The 19449-nt window shown below is 45.0% G+C and overlaps 1 protein-coding gene across 1 annotated transcript in view; it reads left to right on the forward strand.

The window, feature by feature from the left end:
• The first annotated feature begins 445 nt into the window (after positions 1 to 445).
• Positions 446 to 19449, forward strand: part of OXSR1 (oxidative stress responsive kinase 1) — a 102250-nt gene continuing 83246 nt past the window's right edge. Inside the window, exons 1-2 of the mRNA XM_032237757.1 lie at positions 446 to 658; positions 18789 to 18901. Coding sequence (XP_032093648.1) covers positions 586 to 658; positions 18789 to 18901 — 186 coding nt within the window. The 5' untranslated portion in view covers positions 446 to 585. The remainder of the gene's footprint in view (positions 659 to 18788; positions 18902 to 19449) is intronic.

Here is a 19449-nt window from a genome sequence, read left to right on the forward strand (position 1 = left end):
ATATGTCCCTACTTTCGAACGGTCACTAAATGAACTGTACTGTTGTCAATTGAGGACTATCCGCCCTTCTATTTCTCAACGTTAACCCCACCCCATGCAGTGAAGGCGGGGCTAGAGCCTTATTGACAGCGCCCCAGCCAATAACCGAGGCAGCCTCTGCTCCTTTCGCCAATCTCCGCCCACCGTCGGTGACACTAAAGGGGCGGAGCTTTGGGAGCAGACCTCAGCGCGGGCGCCATCTTGGGAGCGGCGTCGCTCGGGCCACACTTCCCCCGTCTTTCCAGCGTGAGGGAAAGTTCAGGAGGAGGAGGGGCGTGAAAGGAATTTAAAAAAAGCACAGAGAAGACGGGGGGGGGAGGGGCTGAGCTTCGGAGTGAGGGCGGAGCCGCCGAGTCGGCGACCCGCTCAAGATGGCTGCCGCGGAGCCCCCGCCCCACCCCGGGGCGGCGTGCCGTGCGCGTGACGTCACCGCGCCTGGGCAAGGGCAGGTGGGAAGCCAGAGCGGGCGAAGTTTGGCCCCTGCGAGGCGCCGCGGCGGCTGTGCCCGGCCCAGCTCTTTCCCTCGCCGCCCCAGCTTCGGCTGCCATGGCCGCGGAGGACTCCGGCTCGCTGGCCTGGTCCATCGACAGGGATGATTACGAGCTGGAGGAGGTGATCGGTGAGTCGGGCGAGACCCGGTGGAGGGGCGGCAGGAGGGGGGCGTGGGTGCCCGGTGCCCATGCAGGCGGGGAGGGGGGCTTTGCGCAGGGAGGGGGGGCTGTCATCGCCTGGGGGGTTGTGGGCATCCTGCTGCCCATCCCCCCTGCAGCCACCGGGTGCAAACGAGGGGCAGCCCCACGCAGCCCCCTCCCCTTCGCCTGCTGCCCTCCCAATTGTGGGTGGGATGTAGAGAAAAGAAGGAAGACCCTCCCCATTCTTGCCAGGTTGCATGCCCGGGGGTGGGAGTGGGGGCGGGGGTCTGCCATCCGACCCTCGGTACAGCCAAGGTGACCTCGCTGGCCTCCTGTACTTGGGATGGGTGGATGGGGTGGGGGCTGCCTTTGGGAGGGCAGGATGCACCGGGTTTTGCCCCCTGGAAAGAGGATGTTCCTGGTCTTTGGGAAGACTTTAATAGATATAAATTCCAATAAACCAAACTTAAACCAAACCGAATAGAGCTGTGGAAAGGGACCTTGGAGGTCTTCTAGTCCAGCCCCCCCCCCCCTGCTCAAGCAGGAGACCCTACATCGTTTGAGACAATTGCCCATGTCCAGTCTCTTCTTAAAAACCTCCAGAGATGGAGCACCCACAACCCTTTTCTTAACATTTATTTATTTATTTTCCTCAAGCATGAATTAGATAACGTAAGTAGAGACAGGATGATGAATACATGAAATGGATACGAATACAAGGGAAAGTTAGGACAGGGACGGAAGGCACGCTGGTGCGCTTATGCCCGCCCCCTTTAGGGACCTCTTAGGAATGGGGTGAGGTCCACAGTAAGACAGTTTAAGGTTAAAGCTCAAGTGGGGGTTTGAGGATGTAACAACGGAGTCAGGTAGAGCATTCCAGGCGTTGACCCCTCTGTGGCTGAAGTCGGATTTTCTGCAATCGAGATTGGAGCGGTTTACCTTGAGTTTGTATCTATTGTGAGCTCATGTGTTGTTGTGCTTGAAGCTGATGTATTCGTTGACAAGTAGGAGGTTGTAGCGGATAATTTTATGTACTTCGGGAGGCAAAGCCTTTCCACTGGTTAATTCTCAGGGTTAGGAAGTTTTTCCTTATTTCTAGGTTGCCTCTCTCCTTGCAGAAGGAGAGCCCTGGGTTAAGGGGATGGTAAGTAACCTTGATGGCAGAAGGAGTTGGAGTCTCTCTGCTGGGAGGCTGCCCGTGGGCAGTCGATGGTTCTCTTGGGAGAAGAGACATCGGACTAAATGTCCGCGGAGATTCTCGGTCATTCAGGTCCTTGCCTGTCCCCATGGTGCTTTTCCCAAAAGGCAACTGAGCTTTGTGGTTTTTCCTTGATGACATTTCTGAAGATTGAACTGCACTGAAGAAGCTTCTGGGATGAGAAGCGAAATGTCTTCGAAGAAAAACAAAGGAAGCCGAGTTTCCCCCGGAAAAAGCACCTTTGAGGCGGACATTGGAATAGATCAGGGGTGTCAAACTCGATTTCATTGAGGGCCGCATCAGGGTTGCGTTTGACCTTGGGAGGCTGGGGTGGGCGTGGCCAGCTCAACGTCACTCGTTTTGGGGGTGCCTGGGGGTGGCCTGAGTGATCTGCCTGGGAAAAGGGGCTCCCGAGATCCGTTTTTGGCTGCGCCAGCCTCCTGCAACCCTCTGCCAACAAAAACCAAGCTCAGGAGTGACTTTTAGAGGGAATCCGAGAGTGGGGAAAACTGTAAGAAAAATTCAACACAGGAACGCGGTTTATAAGCTTTTCATTCTTGTGCTTCTATGCTTTATCTCGCTGGACAATCTACTGATATAACTTGGTTTACCAAGTATAACTCCACCATGGTGGTTTATCCAGGAAGCCTTGGTTTAGCCTGATTTGAGAACGCAGGCATTCCTTGACACGATCAGCAGGGAAAATGGAACTCAGTTTTCCCTGGCAGAGGCACTGCGGTCCGGTCCTTCGTTGTCTTCAGGGATGGCCCACGGGGCCTGATCTAAGCAACACTTGGGCCGGATCCGGTCCCTGGGCTTTGACATCCCTGGACTAGATGGACCAGTGGCCCAATCTGCAATGTACCGTTTACATTAGTTCTTCGTTTTTCCCTCCCTCTGAAGGCAACCTGCTGAGGTGTGTCTCCAACCGTGGCGATTTTTAAGACCTGTGGACTTCAACTCCCAGAATTCTTCAGCCGGCTGAGGAATTCTGGGAGTTGAAATCCACAGGTCTTAAAGTTGCCAATGTTGAAGACCCCTGTGCTGGGAGACACCTGTTCTTTCTTTGATTGGCCACGAGGGGTACAGGCTGCGAGGTTAGATGGGCCAGGGTCCCATCCAGCAACCCACTTATGCTCTTTTACTGCTTTTCTCCTTCTCCAGAGCCCATCTGCTGGGAGACAGGTGGGCTTCCTTAGGAACGTGATTGGCCCCTGGGAGAACAGAGGGTTCAGCTAGATGGGCCATGGGTTCCCATCCCAGCAGGGCACAGTTTCTGTTCTAAAGTTCGGAAAGAGCAAGGAAAGCCTTGGCTTTAAAGGGAAGAAATGATCCTCTGTTCTTGTAAATGCTGCTTTTAATCAGCTTCTTGTCCTTCCCTTGGAAGGGCTGTGCAAGAATTAAAAATTCCGCTTCTGAGAATTTTGGCGTTGAAGGACTTGTGCTTGTGTTTTGAGATATGTGTGTCTGGTCTTAAACTAAAAGGCACACCAACTCCGGTTTGTTTGTTTTATTTAAGTGCATATAACCTTTAATTCCATTCCTGAGGCGAGCACTGATAGTTACGATGATGACGGTGTTACATTTCTGTGGGTGCTGGGGCGCCTATAAAATTATGACCATTTATGTTAGCTTGAGTATTCATTAGGACCAAGAAAGAACCTTGCTTTTTTTTTTTTTTTTACTAACTCTGCTTGAAGTGTCTCTCTCTCCCACTCCCATCACTCCCCCAATTAATGCTTGAGGGATGAAAAAAAATTGAATACTTGTGGTTTAAAAGCTTTGAGGCTGGGGTGTGTGGCTGTGCTCTTAATTTTGTTTGCAGTTCAGATTCATTGTCCTCAAACTTTCTCCAGCTGCAAAATTTTAGAAATACTGTGTGTGAGAAAGAATTTGCACTTTTAAAAATGTTTTGGCTAGCATGAACCCTGGGCATTTTGGTTGTGGGTATATTTCAATTCTCAGGAATGTCTTGAAGATCAAGGAGAAATGACGTGGAAGACGTGGCAACCTCAGATTTCTTTCCAACTCTCCGGGGACTGCAGGAAAATGGGTGCTTATTCACCTTTCCAAAGAGGAAACCGAGGCCCCTAAAATTATTTCAGATATTTGGGTTGCTCATCACACTAATCTGTTGTATAGCCAATTTTTCTTGTCTTGGTGTGTTCAAACAACTCTTATTTGGGTCCATTCAAGTTGAATACGTTCAGCAGAACAGATCCTTTGCCATTGTTGTTGGGGAATATTGCCGTTTGAAGATAAGTTTATTAATAGATTATGATCAAATTCAGGTTTCTTTAAAATCAGTGTTTCTCAACTTTGGCAACTTGAAGATGTGTGGACTTCAACTCCCAGGATTTTCCAGCCAGGGGAATTCTGGGAGTTGAACACACATTTTCAACTTGTGAAGCTTCAAAAACACTACCCTACGTCCACACATACCTTAAAGGTAAAGGTTCCCCTTGCACATACGTGCTAGTCGTTCCTGACTCTAGAGGGCGGTGCTCATCTCTGTTTCAAAGCCGAAGAGTCAGCGCTGTCCAAAGACTTCTCCGTGGTCATGTGGCTGGCATGACTCAACGCCCAAGGTGCAGGGAACGCTATTACCTTCCCACCAGAAATGGTTCCTATTTTTCTACTTGCATTTTTACATGCTTTCAAACTGCTAGGTTTGCAGAAGCTGGGACAAGTAACGGGAGCTCACGCAGCACAAGGGATTCGAACCACTGAACTACCGACCTTCTGGTCGACAAGCTCAGCATCTTAGCCATGGTACATCGCACTGAGCTGAAATCAAACCAGTTTGTCATGGCATTGTGCAAATTGTCAAATTTTGGGATTTTCCCCATTATGGTTTGCTATATTCTGCTTCTGCAACGTATCTTAGTTGCTAGATTATTTTATTTTCCACTTTACCCTTCTGCTATCCTTAGCGTTGCTTGTGAACTTGCCCATTGTGGGTTAGTGTTTTTTGTGAATCAGACCATTATGAGTTGATCTACAGATCATGGTTTAAACTAGAGGTCTTCAAACTTGGCAACTTTAAGGCTCTGCTGGCTGGAGAATTCTGGGAGTTGAAGTCCACAAGTCTTAAAGTTGCCAAGTTTGAAGACCTCTGGTTTGAAACCTACATGAATTAAACCATTTGTCTATTACTATTCACAATTCCTCAGTGTTTGTGAAAACCCTTATTCATACTGTTAGTGAGGGATGGGGTTGCCACCAAAGTGAATGGATCGGTTATGGGTCGACTTTGCTTCTTTCAGCTAGAGATTCATTGCCCTTTCTGAACGACATCTAGTCTGTTTCTTAAGTTGGATTTTGTCTAGAGTGAATGCAAAGTCTCTGTTCTTTGTTCCCCACCTTCAGAGAACACACAACACAGTGACTTTTTGAGGGACCTGAGAGTAGAAAACTGTTAAGAAAAATTCAACATGGGAACACTGTTTATGAGCTTTCCATTCTTGTGCTTTAATTGCTTTATCTATTTGGGCAATCTACTGATATAACTTGGTTTAAACCAGTATAAATCCACCATGATGGTTTATCCAGCAAGCCTTGGATTAGCCTGATTTGAAAACACAAGCATTTCTTGACACGATCAACGGGGTTAAGCTTGGCTCAATGGCTAAGACGCTGAGCATGTCGATCAGAAAAGCCGGCAGTTCGGTGGTTCGAATCCCTAGCGCCACTTAACAGAGTGAGCTCCCGTTACTTGTCCCAGCTTTTGCCAACCTAGCAGTTCCAAAGCATGTAAAAATGCAAGTAGAAAAATAGGAACCACCTTTGGTGGGAAGGTAACAGCGTTCCGTGCGTCTTTGGCATTGAGTCCTGCCAGCCACCTGACCATGGAGATGTCTTCGGACAGCGCTGGCTCTTCGGCTTTGAAACGGAGATGAGCACCGTCCCCTAGAGCCCGTATGTGCGAGTGGGACCTTTACTTTTACTTAAGCTTGGATTAGTTTTTTACATCACTACACATCAAGTAACCTATGTGCCAGTCATTGGGGACAGCTGCATAGGTACTCCATTTATATTTCTGCAAATATACAGGTAGTCCTCAACTTACAGCAGTCGGTCGTGTAGTGACCGTTCAAAGCTACAATGCCATTGAACAATGTGACTTACGGTTGTGTTTCACAGTTACGACCTTTGCAGCATCCTCATGGTCATGTGATCAAAATTCAGGGGCTTGGCAGCTGACTCACATTTATGATGCTTGCATTGTCCCGTGGTTGTGTGATCCCCTTTTGTGACCTCCTGACCAGCAGAAGTCAACGGGGAAGCCAGAGTTGCTCAACAACCGTGTTGCTAACTAATCGACTGCTGTGATTAACTTAACAACTTTGGCAAGAAAGGTCATAAAATGGGGCAAACCTCACTTGACAAATGCTGGTGGTGATATCCATGTGCCGTTGTGGGCTACTCTAAATCAAGATTTTGGGTGGATCTGTCTTTAAAAACATCCATTGGGACCCACGACACTTTTCAAAGATCCCATCATTTTTTTACGGATAAACTTCTTAAGTATGATTTGGCTTGAATAGAAAAAAAACGTGCTATCACTTCTCATCCAAAGCCCTTCTGCGCAGAGACATAAGCGCAAAGACTAATTCGCGCCATTCTAAGCGCTAGGGAAAAACGCGAGCCTACCGCGATGACATAATCGTGGAGGGCAAAATCGCGCATTCCCAAGCACTCAGTACCCTAAACCTAACCCTAAACCTAAACCTAACCCTAAAACAAACCCCTAAACCTAATCCTAACGCTTACCTTAATTGAAGTCGGCTTTCTGCCGCGGCGCCGTTTTAAAGCGCCCTTCTGTTGCCGCGCTGTTGTCGCGGCGGTGATGACGCGCGGTGATGACGTTGCGGCTTTAGCGCCGTGATTTTATCGCCGCGATTTTGACCAGCGCGGTATTGTCGTGCCACGCCTAAACATATGTCTAGTTTGGTTCTTGGAGGCAAATTCATTTTAAGATGGCATTTGTTTCTATCCTAGTTACCCTTTCTCCTTTCTTCTCTTCCGCCGCTAAACTCATTCCCCGCCACATGAACAGTCTGGTTCTAAATTTTCTCCTTTCGGTTCCTTTAAAATTAGAACTAGGTCTGGTACTTCTAGTCCTTCCAGGAACTGGTAAATGGAGTGATGGTTATTGGCAGTCTCGCGGAAAACAAAAATCTCACTGACAGACTGTCGTTCCTCATTTTCATATGTTTCATATTTCTTTTCGAATTGACAGTGAATGAAATGCAAAGATTGGTCTTTTCCCGTAGACCCTTCACTCTTCGGTTTTTTTTTCCCACCGGCTGGTTTTAGCAGTTTAGCCATTCTGCTTTTTTTGAAATTTCTCTTTTCTTTCCTCTTCATCCTTCCTCTCCCCACCTCCCTGATTCCCAAATACTTTTGAACAGCCAGGATGTGGCTAAAATCCTTGCAAAGAACACAGACAGTTTGTAGGAAGATGGGCTAAAGGTCAAGAGCATTGCCTATATAGGTATTTGCATGCCCTTCCATCCTATTTTAACAAACCATAGTTCTCCTGTCTGCTTTTGCAATCCCATCTCTTTCCTATCCCTTCCAAAAAAAAGATGCAATTGAAAATGGGTTCATTATTTTTCTCTTCACTCCGTTTTCAACCTTGCAGCAGGATACAGAAGTAGGCAGTGAAAGTTATGTATTAACAATCTGCGTTTTGCCAATAAAATAAAGTGTTGCACCAGGAAATAAGAGAAAAATAACCAATTTCGTTATATTTATTTTGTACAATGACAATAGCAATAGCAATAACAGTTAGACTTATATACCGCTTCATAGGGCTTTCAGCCCTCTCTAAGCGGTTTACAGAGTCAGCATATCGCCCCCACAGTCTGGGTCCTCATTTCACCCACCTCGGAAGGATGGAAGGCTGAGTCAACCTTGACCCGGTGAGATTTGAACAGCCAAACTGCTGATAACAGTCAGCTGAAGTGGACTGCAGTACTGCACCCTAACCACTGCGCCACCTCGGCTCAATAAAGGCTATGCTAAGAATATAATGGAAAAAATGAGATTGGATCTGCATCCATAAAAGCATAGTTACAGAATGCTCCTTTGCTTTGAATGGGCTTAAATCTCTCAAGATCCGCTCAATCACATACATATAAGAACTATTGTATTTTTTGGAGTATAAGACACAGCTTCCCCCCCCACCCCCAAAGAGGGTGAAAGGTGTGTCTTATACACTGAATACAGCATTTTTGGCCTACTGAACCCCCCCCCCCCTTTGCATAAATGGACATGCAGGGGGTTTAGGAGGCTTGCAAAGTATTCTTGAGGGTTGTGGAGGGTAAAAAGAGAGAGAGCAAAAAGTGGGCCATTTTGCCCCCCCCCCCCAGCTCCCAGGAGCACTCTACAAGCCTCCCAAAGCCTCTGCATCACACACACACCCTTTTTTGTGTGCAAAAAATGTGGCGTGCAGAGGGTTTGGGAGGCTTGCAGAGTGCAAAAACTTTTTAAAAAAATTTACCTCTTCAAAATCATGGTGCGTCTTATACTCCGAAAAATATGGTAGCTGAAAATCTGGTTGAAACCTTTGTGTCATTTGTGAGAAATCATGGAAAACTGGGAAGAAGGGGAACATGTGTGCCCATTTTCCAAAAGGGGAGGAGAAAGCTCCAATGCGATGCTTTTCAACCCGTGGCATGCGTAGCCCTCGATCTACAACTGAGCCCAAAATTTTATGTTGCCAAGTGAGAAATTCATCAAATGAGTCTTGTCCCGTTTTACGGTTTATCCTGCCACGTTTGTTAAGCGAATCGCTGCAGTTGTTAAATTAGTAACACGGTGGTTAAGTGAGTCTCTTTTGCCCACTGACTTTCCTTGTCGGAAGGTCGCAAAAGGGGATCACGTGACCCCGGGGACACTGCGACCGTCATAAATATGGGTCAGTTGCCAAGCATCCGAATATAGATCACGTGACCCTGGGGATGCTGCAACGGTCGTAAAGGTGAACAATGATCATAAGTTAATTTAACCAGTAATAGTGCAAACTTTGGCCTAGTGCCATGATGGCGAACCTATGGCATGCATGTCACAGGTGGCACGCGGAATCATTTCTGAGGGCACGCGAGGCCTGGCCAGCTGATTTTGGGCCATTTTTTGCCTTCCGGAGGCTTCCCTGAAACCTCCAGAGAGAGAAAAACATCCCAGCGTGCAAACCAGAAGTCTGGAGCCTTCAGTTCGGCCTGCGCGCATGCGCAGGGGCGGGAAGGCATGTACGAGCCCCTCCCCACAGCTCCCCAAACTTTTGGCACGCCCTGACAAAAAGGTTAGCCATCCCTGGTCAAGAGCCGAGGTGGCACAGTAGTTAGGGTGCAGTACTTCAGGCTACTTCAGCTGACTGTTATCTGCAGTTCAGCGGTTCTAATCTCACCGGCTCAAGGTTGACTCAGCCTTCCATCCTTCCGAGGTGGGTGAAATGAGGACCCGGATTGTTGTTGGGGGCAATATGCTGACTCTGTAAACCGCTTAGAGAGGGCTGAAAGCCCTATGAAGCGCTATATAAGTCTAACTGCTGTTGCTAACTGCTATAAGTGGTTAAGGCACCAGGCTAGAAAAGAGACCCTGAGTTCGAGTCCCATCTTTGGTGTGAAAGCTGGCTGGGTGAATTTGGGCCAGTCACCCGGAGACCATGAGTTCTAGTCCCGCCTTAATCATAAAAGCCATAGGGTTGCTGTTGTTGTGGGGAAGACAGGATGAGGAATATGTTGGATATGTTTTGTCACCTTGAGTTAGTTGTAAAAAATAATGATAGAGGTAGTTCCTGACTTAAAACAGTATATTTAGTGACAAAACATCAATGAAAAAAAGTGACTCATAACAGTTTTTCACACGTCCATTGCAGCATCCACATGGTCAAAATTCGGATGCTTGATTACTGACTCATATTTATGATGGTCACAATGTCCCGGGGTCATGTGATGCCCTTTGGTGACCTTCTGATAGGGAAAGTCAATGAGGAAGCCAGATTCCCTTAATATCCGTCTTACTAACTTAACAACTGCAGTGATTCACTCAACAAATGTGGCAAGACAGGTTGTGAAATGGGGCAGAGATCACTAAGCAAATGTCTAGCTTAACAATATAAATGTTGGGCTCAGTTGAGTCCTACATTTACCAGGATAGAGTGCGGTTGTAAATCAAGGATTATCTGTAAAAGCAGGATGCAAATGAATAAGTAAAATTTTTTAAAAGTCAGGTGCAGAGGTATAAGGTAAAGGTTCCCCTCGCACATATGTGCTAGTCATTCCTGACTCTAGGGGGCAGTGCTCATCTCCATTTCAAAGCAGAAGAGCCAGGGCTGTCCAAAGATGTCTCCGTGGTCATGTGACCGGCATGACTAAACGCCAAAGGTGCACGGAACGTTGTTACCGTCCCATCAAAGGTGGTCCCTACTTTTCTACTTGCAGTTTTTACGTGCTTTCGAACTTCTAGGTGGGCAGAAGCTGGGACAAGTAACAGGAGCTCACTCCATTATGCGGTGCTAGGGATTCGAACCGCCGAACTGCCAACCTTTATGATCGACAAGCTCAGCGTCTTAGGCACTGGGAGAGCGCACCCTTTACAGAGGTATAGGACAGGAGTATCTGGCTACATAATAGTGATCCAGCAAGACGATCCAGATGTAATGAAAACAAAAGTATTTTGCTGTCATAGTAAGGATTGTAGTGGCAGTATTAAGGTGGCATTGACCGTAGTATACTGTATTGTCCGAATCATAGAAAATAAAGTATCCACTATGCGAGTACTCCCGACTTAGGCCCGTAATGACAGTTGTAAAACTAACAGTTGTAAAACAGGACTCTGGTGTGACCCAATTTTCGCAACCTTTTTGCAGACGTTGTTAAGTGAGTGCTACAGACATTAAGTGAACCAATTATACATGATGAGTTTCTCTCCTTGGAAAATGGAAACAAATGCTGGTCTTTGGTAAAACTGTTGTAAAATGCAAATGGTTGTGAAATGCGGAACACGTAACCAGAGGGCAACCATCGGAATTTAAGAACTGGGTTGTAAGTGATCCTTGGGAGGTAGGTCTGAGGTAATTTTAAACGGCATATTGACCGGTCGTAAACCGAGGACTATGTTGCTGCTGCTTTTGAGCAACCCTGGCTCTGTCTATTTCTGGATTGAAAGGGATTAAGATAAATTGGAACAGGTTCAGAGAAGGACAGGAGGAGAGAACAAGAAGCTCAGCTCTCTGAAGGGAGATTGAAGGCGATGGTAGGTCTGGCCTGGACAAGATGGCCGAAAGGGGGTGGTGGTGGGTAAGATAGCATTTTTAAATCAGATGCCATAGAGCAGAGATGAGGAACTATGGCCCCTTTAGGACTTGTGGACTTCAGCACCCAGAATTCCTGAACCAGACGTGCTAGTTCAGGAATTCTGGGATCTGAAGTCCACAAGTCATAAAGGGACTATAGTTCTTCGTATGTGTGTGTATGTGTGTGTGTGTGTGTGTGTGTGTGTGTTGTATTTGTGCTGATAAATAAATAAAGGGAGACTAGTATAGATCTATTTCAAGCTATTTAGCTCTCATCAGCTAGCCATACCCTTACTGGGATTCGAACCTGGGCTGTATTACATATTAGGCAGATGTATTAACCACTAAGCCACAAGGTTCTCCTCCTTTATCAGCTGATACCAGGGGTTGTGACACTAAATACATACCTATTTCCCTGGCGCGCGCGCGCGCACACACACACACACACACACACACACACACATTATATGTTTTCATAGATTTTCACAGGTACAGGTATGTAGGTTTTGGTGTATTTGGGTCTTTTCCCGTGCAATCTTACCAAAACAAACAAACCTACCTACCTACCTACCTACCTACCTACATACATACATACATACATACATACATACATGGCTCTCTCTCTCCCTCCCTCCCTCCCTCCCTCCCCCCCCTCTCTTTCTCTCTCTCTCCCCCCTCTGTATGTGTGTTCCAGCATAACTCTGGAATGCCTCAAGCAATTTCAACCAAACCTGGTGTACAGATGACTTACTCTGTGGATAAAAATACTGCTCGGGGTGGTAGTGGTGGTAAGACATCCTTAACACTCCTTAGGGTGTGTGTTCCGTTAAGATATAGCCTATTGTGCCTTAAAATGGCTTTTACTGTACTGCGGTAAAATGACTTCTTCTACACAACGCAGTGGAGTTGTCATGGTAACGGTTTCACACTACTACACAAGGGGTTTCCCTCTGGAAAGAGGGAAATTCCAACATTAGAAATTACGTTTGGTCCGGACATTTCCCCCCATAAATAAATACCCAAGAAATGTCTCCTTAGTTCCATGTTGCTTCTTTCCTTGACGAGTTTCCATCCGCTGTTTCTTGTCCTGCCTTCTCGTGCTTTGGAGAATAGATAGACCCCCATCTCCTTTGTGGCAGCCCCTCAAATATTGGAGGACTGCTATCATGTCAAGAGTTTCGGAACATGGAAAAAAGGGAGAGGAAATCCCCTTGTGAAATGTCCTTGCGTTATCTAGAGCACAATAGAGGTGTGGGGGAAACTATTACTCAGCACGATATCTGATTAATTCCGTTTCCAAAGATGGCAGTTATGTCCGTGTCATGAGCTGGGATTAGCCCAAAGTGACAAGGGATGTCTGAACTTCTTGGGGGGGGGGCTTAAAAGGTGAAGCCCACCCCCACCTCCAGAGGCAGCCGCTAGTCTGAATGGATTGAGGATTTTGTTCACCCCTAATTTTCTTCCATGCTTTCAGTCCCATGGAAAAGATCACGAGTAGAGATAGTCCTGGACTTAACTACCACATTTGAGCCCATAATTTATGTTGCTAAGTGAAACATTGGTTAAGTGGGGTTTTTTCCCCATTTTACAACATTTCTTGCAACAGTTGTTAAGTGAATTGTTGTAGTTGTTAAGTTAGTCACATGGTTGTTAAGTGAATCAGGCTTCCCCATTGACTTTGCTTGTTAGAACATCACAAAAGGGGGGTCACATATCTCAGGGATACTGCAACCGTCGTAAATGTGAGCCAGTTATCAAACATTCACATTTTGATCATGTGACCAAGGGAGTTCTGCAGTGGTTGTGTGAAAAGTTATCATAGGCCACTTTTTTCCCCCAGTGCCGTTGTAACTTTCAGTGGTCACAAAATGAACTGTTGTAAATCAAAGGAACTCCTGTAGTGGTATTGGGTTGGCCCAGTGGGGGTTCCGGATCCTGTTGCAACTGGTACACTGCAACAGGGCCGGGCGTCCACTATGAGCATGTGCGTGCATGCGTACTTGCCGTCCGTGATGCTCCAGCTGCTCGAAGGAGCGTCGCGCATGTACTGTACGCTCTGTGCGCGAAAGCCCCGATTGGCTCAAATACAGGTAAGGAGGACGGGCAGGAAGGCGGGTGGGCCCTCTGGAGCACTGTACCAGAACGGTACCTGGGATACCTCATACGGGAATGATACCTGGGATACCTCGTAACCTCCAAAATTGGATTGTCCGCAGTCAAATGGTGTAATTTATGTCTATAGAGATTCTCAGTCATCCAGGTCAGTGGTGGGATTCAATTTTTTTTTTACTACCAGTTCTGTGGGTATGGCTTGGTGGCCGTGGCCGGGCAGAGCAAGGTTACTGCAAAATCCCCATTCCCTCCTGATCAGCTGGGACTTGGGAGGCAGAGAATAGATGGGGGCACGGCCAGTCAGAGGCGGTATTTACTGGTTCTCCGAACTACTCAAAATTTCTGCTACCGGTTCTCCAGAACTGGCCAGAACCTGCTGAATGCCACCTCTAATTCAGGACATGGTTTTCCCAAACGTGCTTTTTCCAAAAGACAGCTGGACTTTCTTAGTTTTTGTCTCAGATTGTAAAGGACAGTGATGGCGAATATTCTTCTCCTCTGGTGCCAAAAGGGTGCACGGGCGATACTGCCCATGTGCGTGCCCACACCCATAATGCAATGCCCTCCCCCTTCACATGCACGCACAACTCTCCCCGTGTCCCCCCCCGGACATATGCATAGGCCTCACTGAAGCCTCTGGATTTCTGGTAGGCCCATTGGGCCTGTTTTTCGCCATTCACAAGTTCTTTCTTGAAGCCTGGGGCGGGCAAAAACATCCTCTCCCGCTCTCTGGAAGCCCAAAAATCAGCTGGCCAGTCAGTGCACAAGGAGCTGACATAGGGCAATGCCTCACGTGCCCTCAGATATGGCTCCATGTTCCCCCTGTGGCACGCATGCCATAAGTTCGCCATCACATGTATAGGATTTCGGTTCACTGACAAAAGGGCGAACGACAAAACCGCGCCTGACTAAACTGCGGTGACAAAACCATGCTTTCTAAAGCGCTCCAACGAATGAGGGCTGAATCGTGCCAACAACAGCGCAGCGACAAAAGCGTGCTGTAAAACTAAACCTAACCCTAACTCTAAACCTAACCCTAAACTTAACCCTAACCCTAAACCTAACCCTAAACCTAACCCTAAACCTAACCCTAAACCTAACCCTTACCTTAAGTTAAATCGGCTTTGTGTCAACGCGCTGTTGTAAAGCGCCCTTCTGTCTCTGCGCTGTTGTCGCCGCGCTGTTGTTGGCACGTTGATGATGTTGCGGTTTTAGCGACGTGGTTTTGTCGGCACGCTTTTGTCGGGTCACGCAGGATTTCCTGCTAAACGGGGTTGGACTAGAAGACCTTCAAGGTCCCTTCCAGCTGCTTTCCGATTGGTTGATATTTCATGGATGTAGCCTCTCAAATAGTTTGGAATGTGGTTTTCTTGTGAATTGAACCTTTGCCTTAAAAGGGGAGGCGTCCCATGTCAATAAAAATGAGGTTGGAATCCAGTCAAGATGTTAAGCCTGTTGGTTCTTTCACATGTTTGAGTCCTTTCTCTGGACATTCAGCCTAGTTCATAATAGCCACAAAGATAATATCAGTAAAGCAGTTTAGGTAATAAAAGCCAGCTCCATTAACCACAGCAGCAGTAGCAGTAAATCTGTCAACAGCCTTCTAATAAATGTCTATCTATTTAAATAATATTGTTTGATCTGTTGGGTTGGTCCTTCGGTTGCCTCCGAATAGGTGATTCATCTTTTCAAATCAATTTGTCTACCTGTTTCTTTGCTGCAAGAACAATTTAGGGATTATGTTAATAAAGTTTCTCTTAGTGTGCAAACACATTTTTTTTTGAAGGAGATGTCTATCCCAGATATAAGGCAATTGATTCTTTTTGAAAAGTTCATTATCAACCTTTGAATTACGTAGGTTTGTTGTTGTTGTTGTTTAAGGGCAATAAACTGGCAAGGAATAATATGATTGAGGAATACAATCATATTATTCGATTTAAAACCACAACCCAAAATTTCTACTGCTAAACTAGATATTTGCTAAGTGCATTTTGCCCCATTTTACAGCCTTTCTCGCCATCGTTCTTAAATGAATCACCGCAGTTAAGTTAGTAACTTGGTTGTTAAGTGAATCTGGCTTCCCCATTGACTTTGCTTGTCACAAAAGTGGATCATATGACCCCCACAAGACACTGCAACGGTCGTAAATATGAGTTGATTGCCAAGTGTCTGAAGTTTGATCATTGGGATGCTGTAACAGTCATAAGTATGAGAAACGGCCATAAGCCACTTTTTTTCCAGTGCTGTTGTAACTTCTCTGTTTTTGTGCCTCTTCTCCCTTTGTTCTCTCTGCTCCTGAGCAATTCTGGAGCAACACAGCCGCTTAAGAAATTATAGCGATGTCTGTATTTACATTTTTCTTCTGCGTCTGTCTGCCTGCTTTCCTTGAGCTGGAAGAAGCGTGGTATGGTTTAGTGGGGGGGGGGGGGGGAGAGTATGTGTGTCAAAGGGCCCCCTTCATTTGTCTGTGACAGTGCAAAGTATTTTTAGTAAAGTATTTATAAGAGAAGCCTGCCTTTTAAAATTCTCTTTCTTTACAAATTTAATTGAAGGGCTGGCCAGGACAAAAATAAGTTGAAGAGGGGAGGGGAGAGGAGGGTAAAGTGAAGGGAAGGGAAAGGAAAGGAAGGATGAGGAAAGAAAGGAAGGGAAGGATGATAAAAGGGAAGGGGAAGGGAAGGAGGGAGGGAGGGAGGGAGGAAAAAAGGGGAAGGAGAAGGAAGGGAGGGATAAAAAGGGAAGGGAAGGAAGGGAAGGAGGAAAAAGGGGAGAGGAAGGAAGGGGAGGGAGGGATGAAAAAAGAAGGAAGAGAAGGATGGAAAAGGGAAGAGGAAAAAGGAAGGGAAGGAAAAGAAGGATTAAAAAGGGAAGGGGAAGGAAGGGAGGAAGGGAAGGGAGGGAGGAAAAAGGGGGAAGGAAAGGATGAAAAAGAAGGGCAAGGGAGGGATTTAAAAAAAAGGAAGGGGAAGGAGGAAAAAAGGGAAGGGGGAGGGAGGAAAGGATGAAGAAAGGGCAGGGGGAAGCAAGGAAAAAGAGAGGGAAGAAGGGAGGTAGGGAGGATTGGACACACCTAATCTAGGAAGAGCATATATTGCAAATAGAAAACTAACTTTAATGGCAAAAGAACTTCAGTAATGTCAACCTTTCTTTATTTAAGCAGAGAAATAGAACAACTTTGTGTAGGCAAAAATGCAGTGGAAGTGGGACTGACTTTCGATTTCCTACCATTTCACCATTGACTTTGCTTATGGGAAGCTGAATCTTATGTTAGAAACAGGGTGGATAAAAATTGTTGATTGATTTAAAAAAAAAAAAAAAAGCAGATTTTTAAAATTTAAATCAGATTTTTAATTTTTTTATCAAATTTATTTTAATAATGCTTTTGGAGTAAAAATATAACTAAAGATAGTTTTCTATTTAAGATACATTAATAGTTTAGTTCATTCAGCATGAAATGGAGCTTAGTTATATAGCATGAGGCTGTATATTCTGCAATATTAGGACTGTCAATGAGTCAACTTGCTGTGGGACAGAGATTACAGTTGCTGCTTAAAAATTATTATTTAAATTGAGTTGATTTTAAATCAAGACTTTTTACTAGTGATTTAAATCACGATGTTTTAAATCGTGATTTAAATTGACTTTACAAAAATCAAATCCATCCTGGTTGGAAATCATGACTGCAGGATGCCACAATGTCCACAATTTTGCAAATAAAACAGAATTGAACATTGTGTGGGAATTTCAAATCCAGAGAAGTCCTCGATTTTTAATGCATTCTTTTAAGTTAGTGGCTTTTAGGGACCTTGCTGCAAAAATTCTTGCAGTATAGTGCACCATTTTGACTTAACATAACGGTTACAAAGACAATGAGAGTTTTAATGATGGATGGGTGGACAGGAAGGAAGGAAGGAAGGAAGGAAGGAAGGAAGGAAGGAAGAAAGAAAGAAAGAGAAAGAAAGAAAGAAAGAAACAAACATGGATGGATGGATGGATGGATAGATAGAAATGGATGGATGGATGGATGGATGGATGGATGGATAAATAGATAGATAGATAGATAGATAGATAGATAGATAGATAGATAGATAGAAAGAAATGGCTGGCTGGCTGGCTGGATAGATAGATAGAAATGGATGGATGGATGGATGGATAGATAGATAGATAGATAGATAGATAGATAGATAGATAGATAGATAGATAGATAGATAGATAGATAGATGCTTTTCCTGCTTTTTAACATTAAAATCAATTTTAAAACCAGCCAGTTTGACAATTCGGTTGGGGAAAATTAGTGTTAAGCCTGATGATGCTTTGGCAAAACGGGAATGGATTTCCCTTTGAACCATTGTATTATGCTGATCTGCTTTGATGAAAGTGTTCCCTCAGCCTAGTTTTTGCCTTTCCTGACACTGCTTCCCCTTTGACTGTTTTTGCTTTTTTGTAAAAGTTTGTTTATTAGCTTTACATTGTTTTGGTTAGCTGCACCAAGGACAATTTTGTAAACAAAGCAGCTCATTCTTTTAAAAGTTTACCCCTGGGTATAAAAGGCAGAAGAGCATTTGAGAGTCCCTTTATGGGAACAGTTGTTTTGCTTGAAAAATATCCTGGGGAAAGAATCTTTAGTACGTAATTGAAATTTTGCACGAGTGGTCAGTGTTTGTAGATGATTTTAAGCCTGGACATTTTGGTTAGTGGGCTGTGATTAAATAGCAAATACGTACAGGGAGTTCTTCACTTATGACCAAAACTGGGAGTGAAATTGAATGAGTCATAACTAGTTGTTAAGCAAATCTATGACTGTTAAACAAACTCAGCAGTCGCAAGTGGAAACCTATTTTTCCATTGAGTGGTTTTTTGTTTTTATTGGAAATGGGCAAAAAAGATTCCAAATCTGGAACCTTTGGAATTATGCAGCAGGTGTCCAAATGAAGTCAGAGGTACTGACACGTACTTGTCGTTTTAGATAAATAAGTATATTTTACATCAATATATGCAGTGAACAAGGTGGTCAGGTAAACAGGAGCATCATGAGGTAAATTGCAGCTTTCCCACAGAAGAAAAAAGGCGGGGAAAAAGAGAAACGCCCGCTCCGCACCCACAGCAACCAATCACAGTGCAGATTGCCTCAGGCAGGACCCGGCCCTCTCCCATCAATCAACTATTACGGTTTGTTCTGACTCATTGTGCAACTCCATTGCGCCAGCTACTAAATTTAAATATCAATATCACAATTACGTGTTCGCAGGAAGCTGTAAACAGTCATAAATGTGAGCTAGTTGCCAAGTGCCTGAATTACGATCATGGGGAAAGTGTGATGGTCATAACGTTAGGATTGGTCATAAGTGCAAGGATGACTTTTCAGCATTATTATGTCTTCAGTCAGTCGCTAAATAAATGGCTGTAGGTTGAGGACCAAGTGTAATTGCTGCTAGTGTTGTCTAACTATTCCATTTATAGTAAATCTGCCTTCCCTAATTTTGTATTTGTGGTTCTTTTTCAGGGAGTGGAGCAACAGCTGTGGTCCAAGCAGCCTCTTGTACCCCAAAGAAGGAAAAAGTGGCAATTAAGCGGATCAACCTTGAGAAATGCCAGACCAGCATGGACGAGCTCTTGGTACAAAAATTCCACCCATGTTCTTTCACACTTAATTTAGGGTCTGTAAACCACTATGATTTGGGGTTGATGGTAATAATTTTTCTTGAGGCAGGAATTGGTTGGAATTTTAGTGGGTCCCTTACAGGTTTTTTTTTTAAATTTAATTTTTAGATGAGATAACGGTGTTACTCTTATTTGACTCTTTTAGGCTTTAGTGTTTGCAAGCTTCCAGCAGTAGCTTTATATACTTTTTGTTAGCTTTCTTGCATATTTTTGCCCAGAGTTAACTTGGTTGAATTGGATACAGCCAGATAAATAATAATAATAAATATAATTCTTACAATTAATTTAAATTTTAGCTTTCTTAGAATTAATTTAATTCTTTCTTTTTTCTTTAAAAAAATGCTGTGTGTATGTTTGTTCCAGCATAAATCTTAGAAACTTCAACCAAACTTGATACACAGATGACTTACCTTCTGGAAACAAATACTGGGGTGAGGGGGGAGGCGTGTGTGTGTCCCCCACCATAACTCTGGAATGCCTGGCCCGTTAAGGAGAAGAAGTGC

This window comes from Thamnophis elegans, chromosome Z (genome assembly GCF_009769535.1).
Source record: "Thamnophis elegans isolate rThaEle1 chromosome Z, rThaEle1.pri, whole genome shotgun sequence".
Classification (NCBI taxonomy): domain Eukaryota; kingdom Metazoa; phylum Chordata; class Lepidosauria; order Squamata; family Colubridae; genus Thamnophis; species Thamnophis elegans.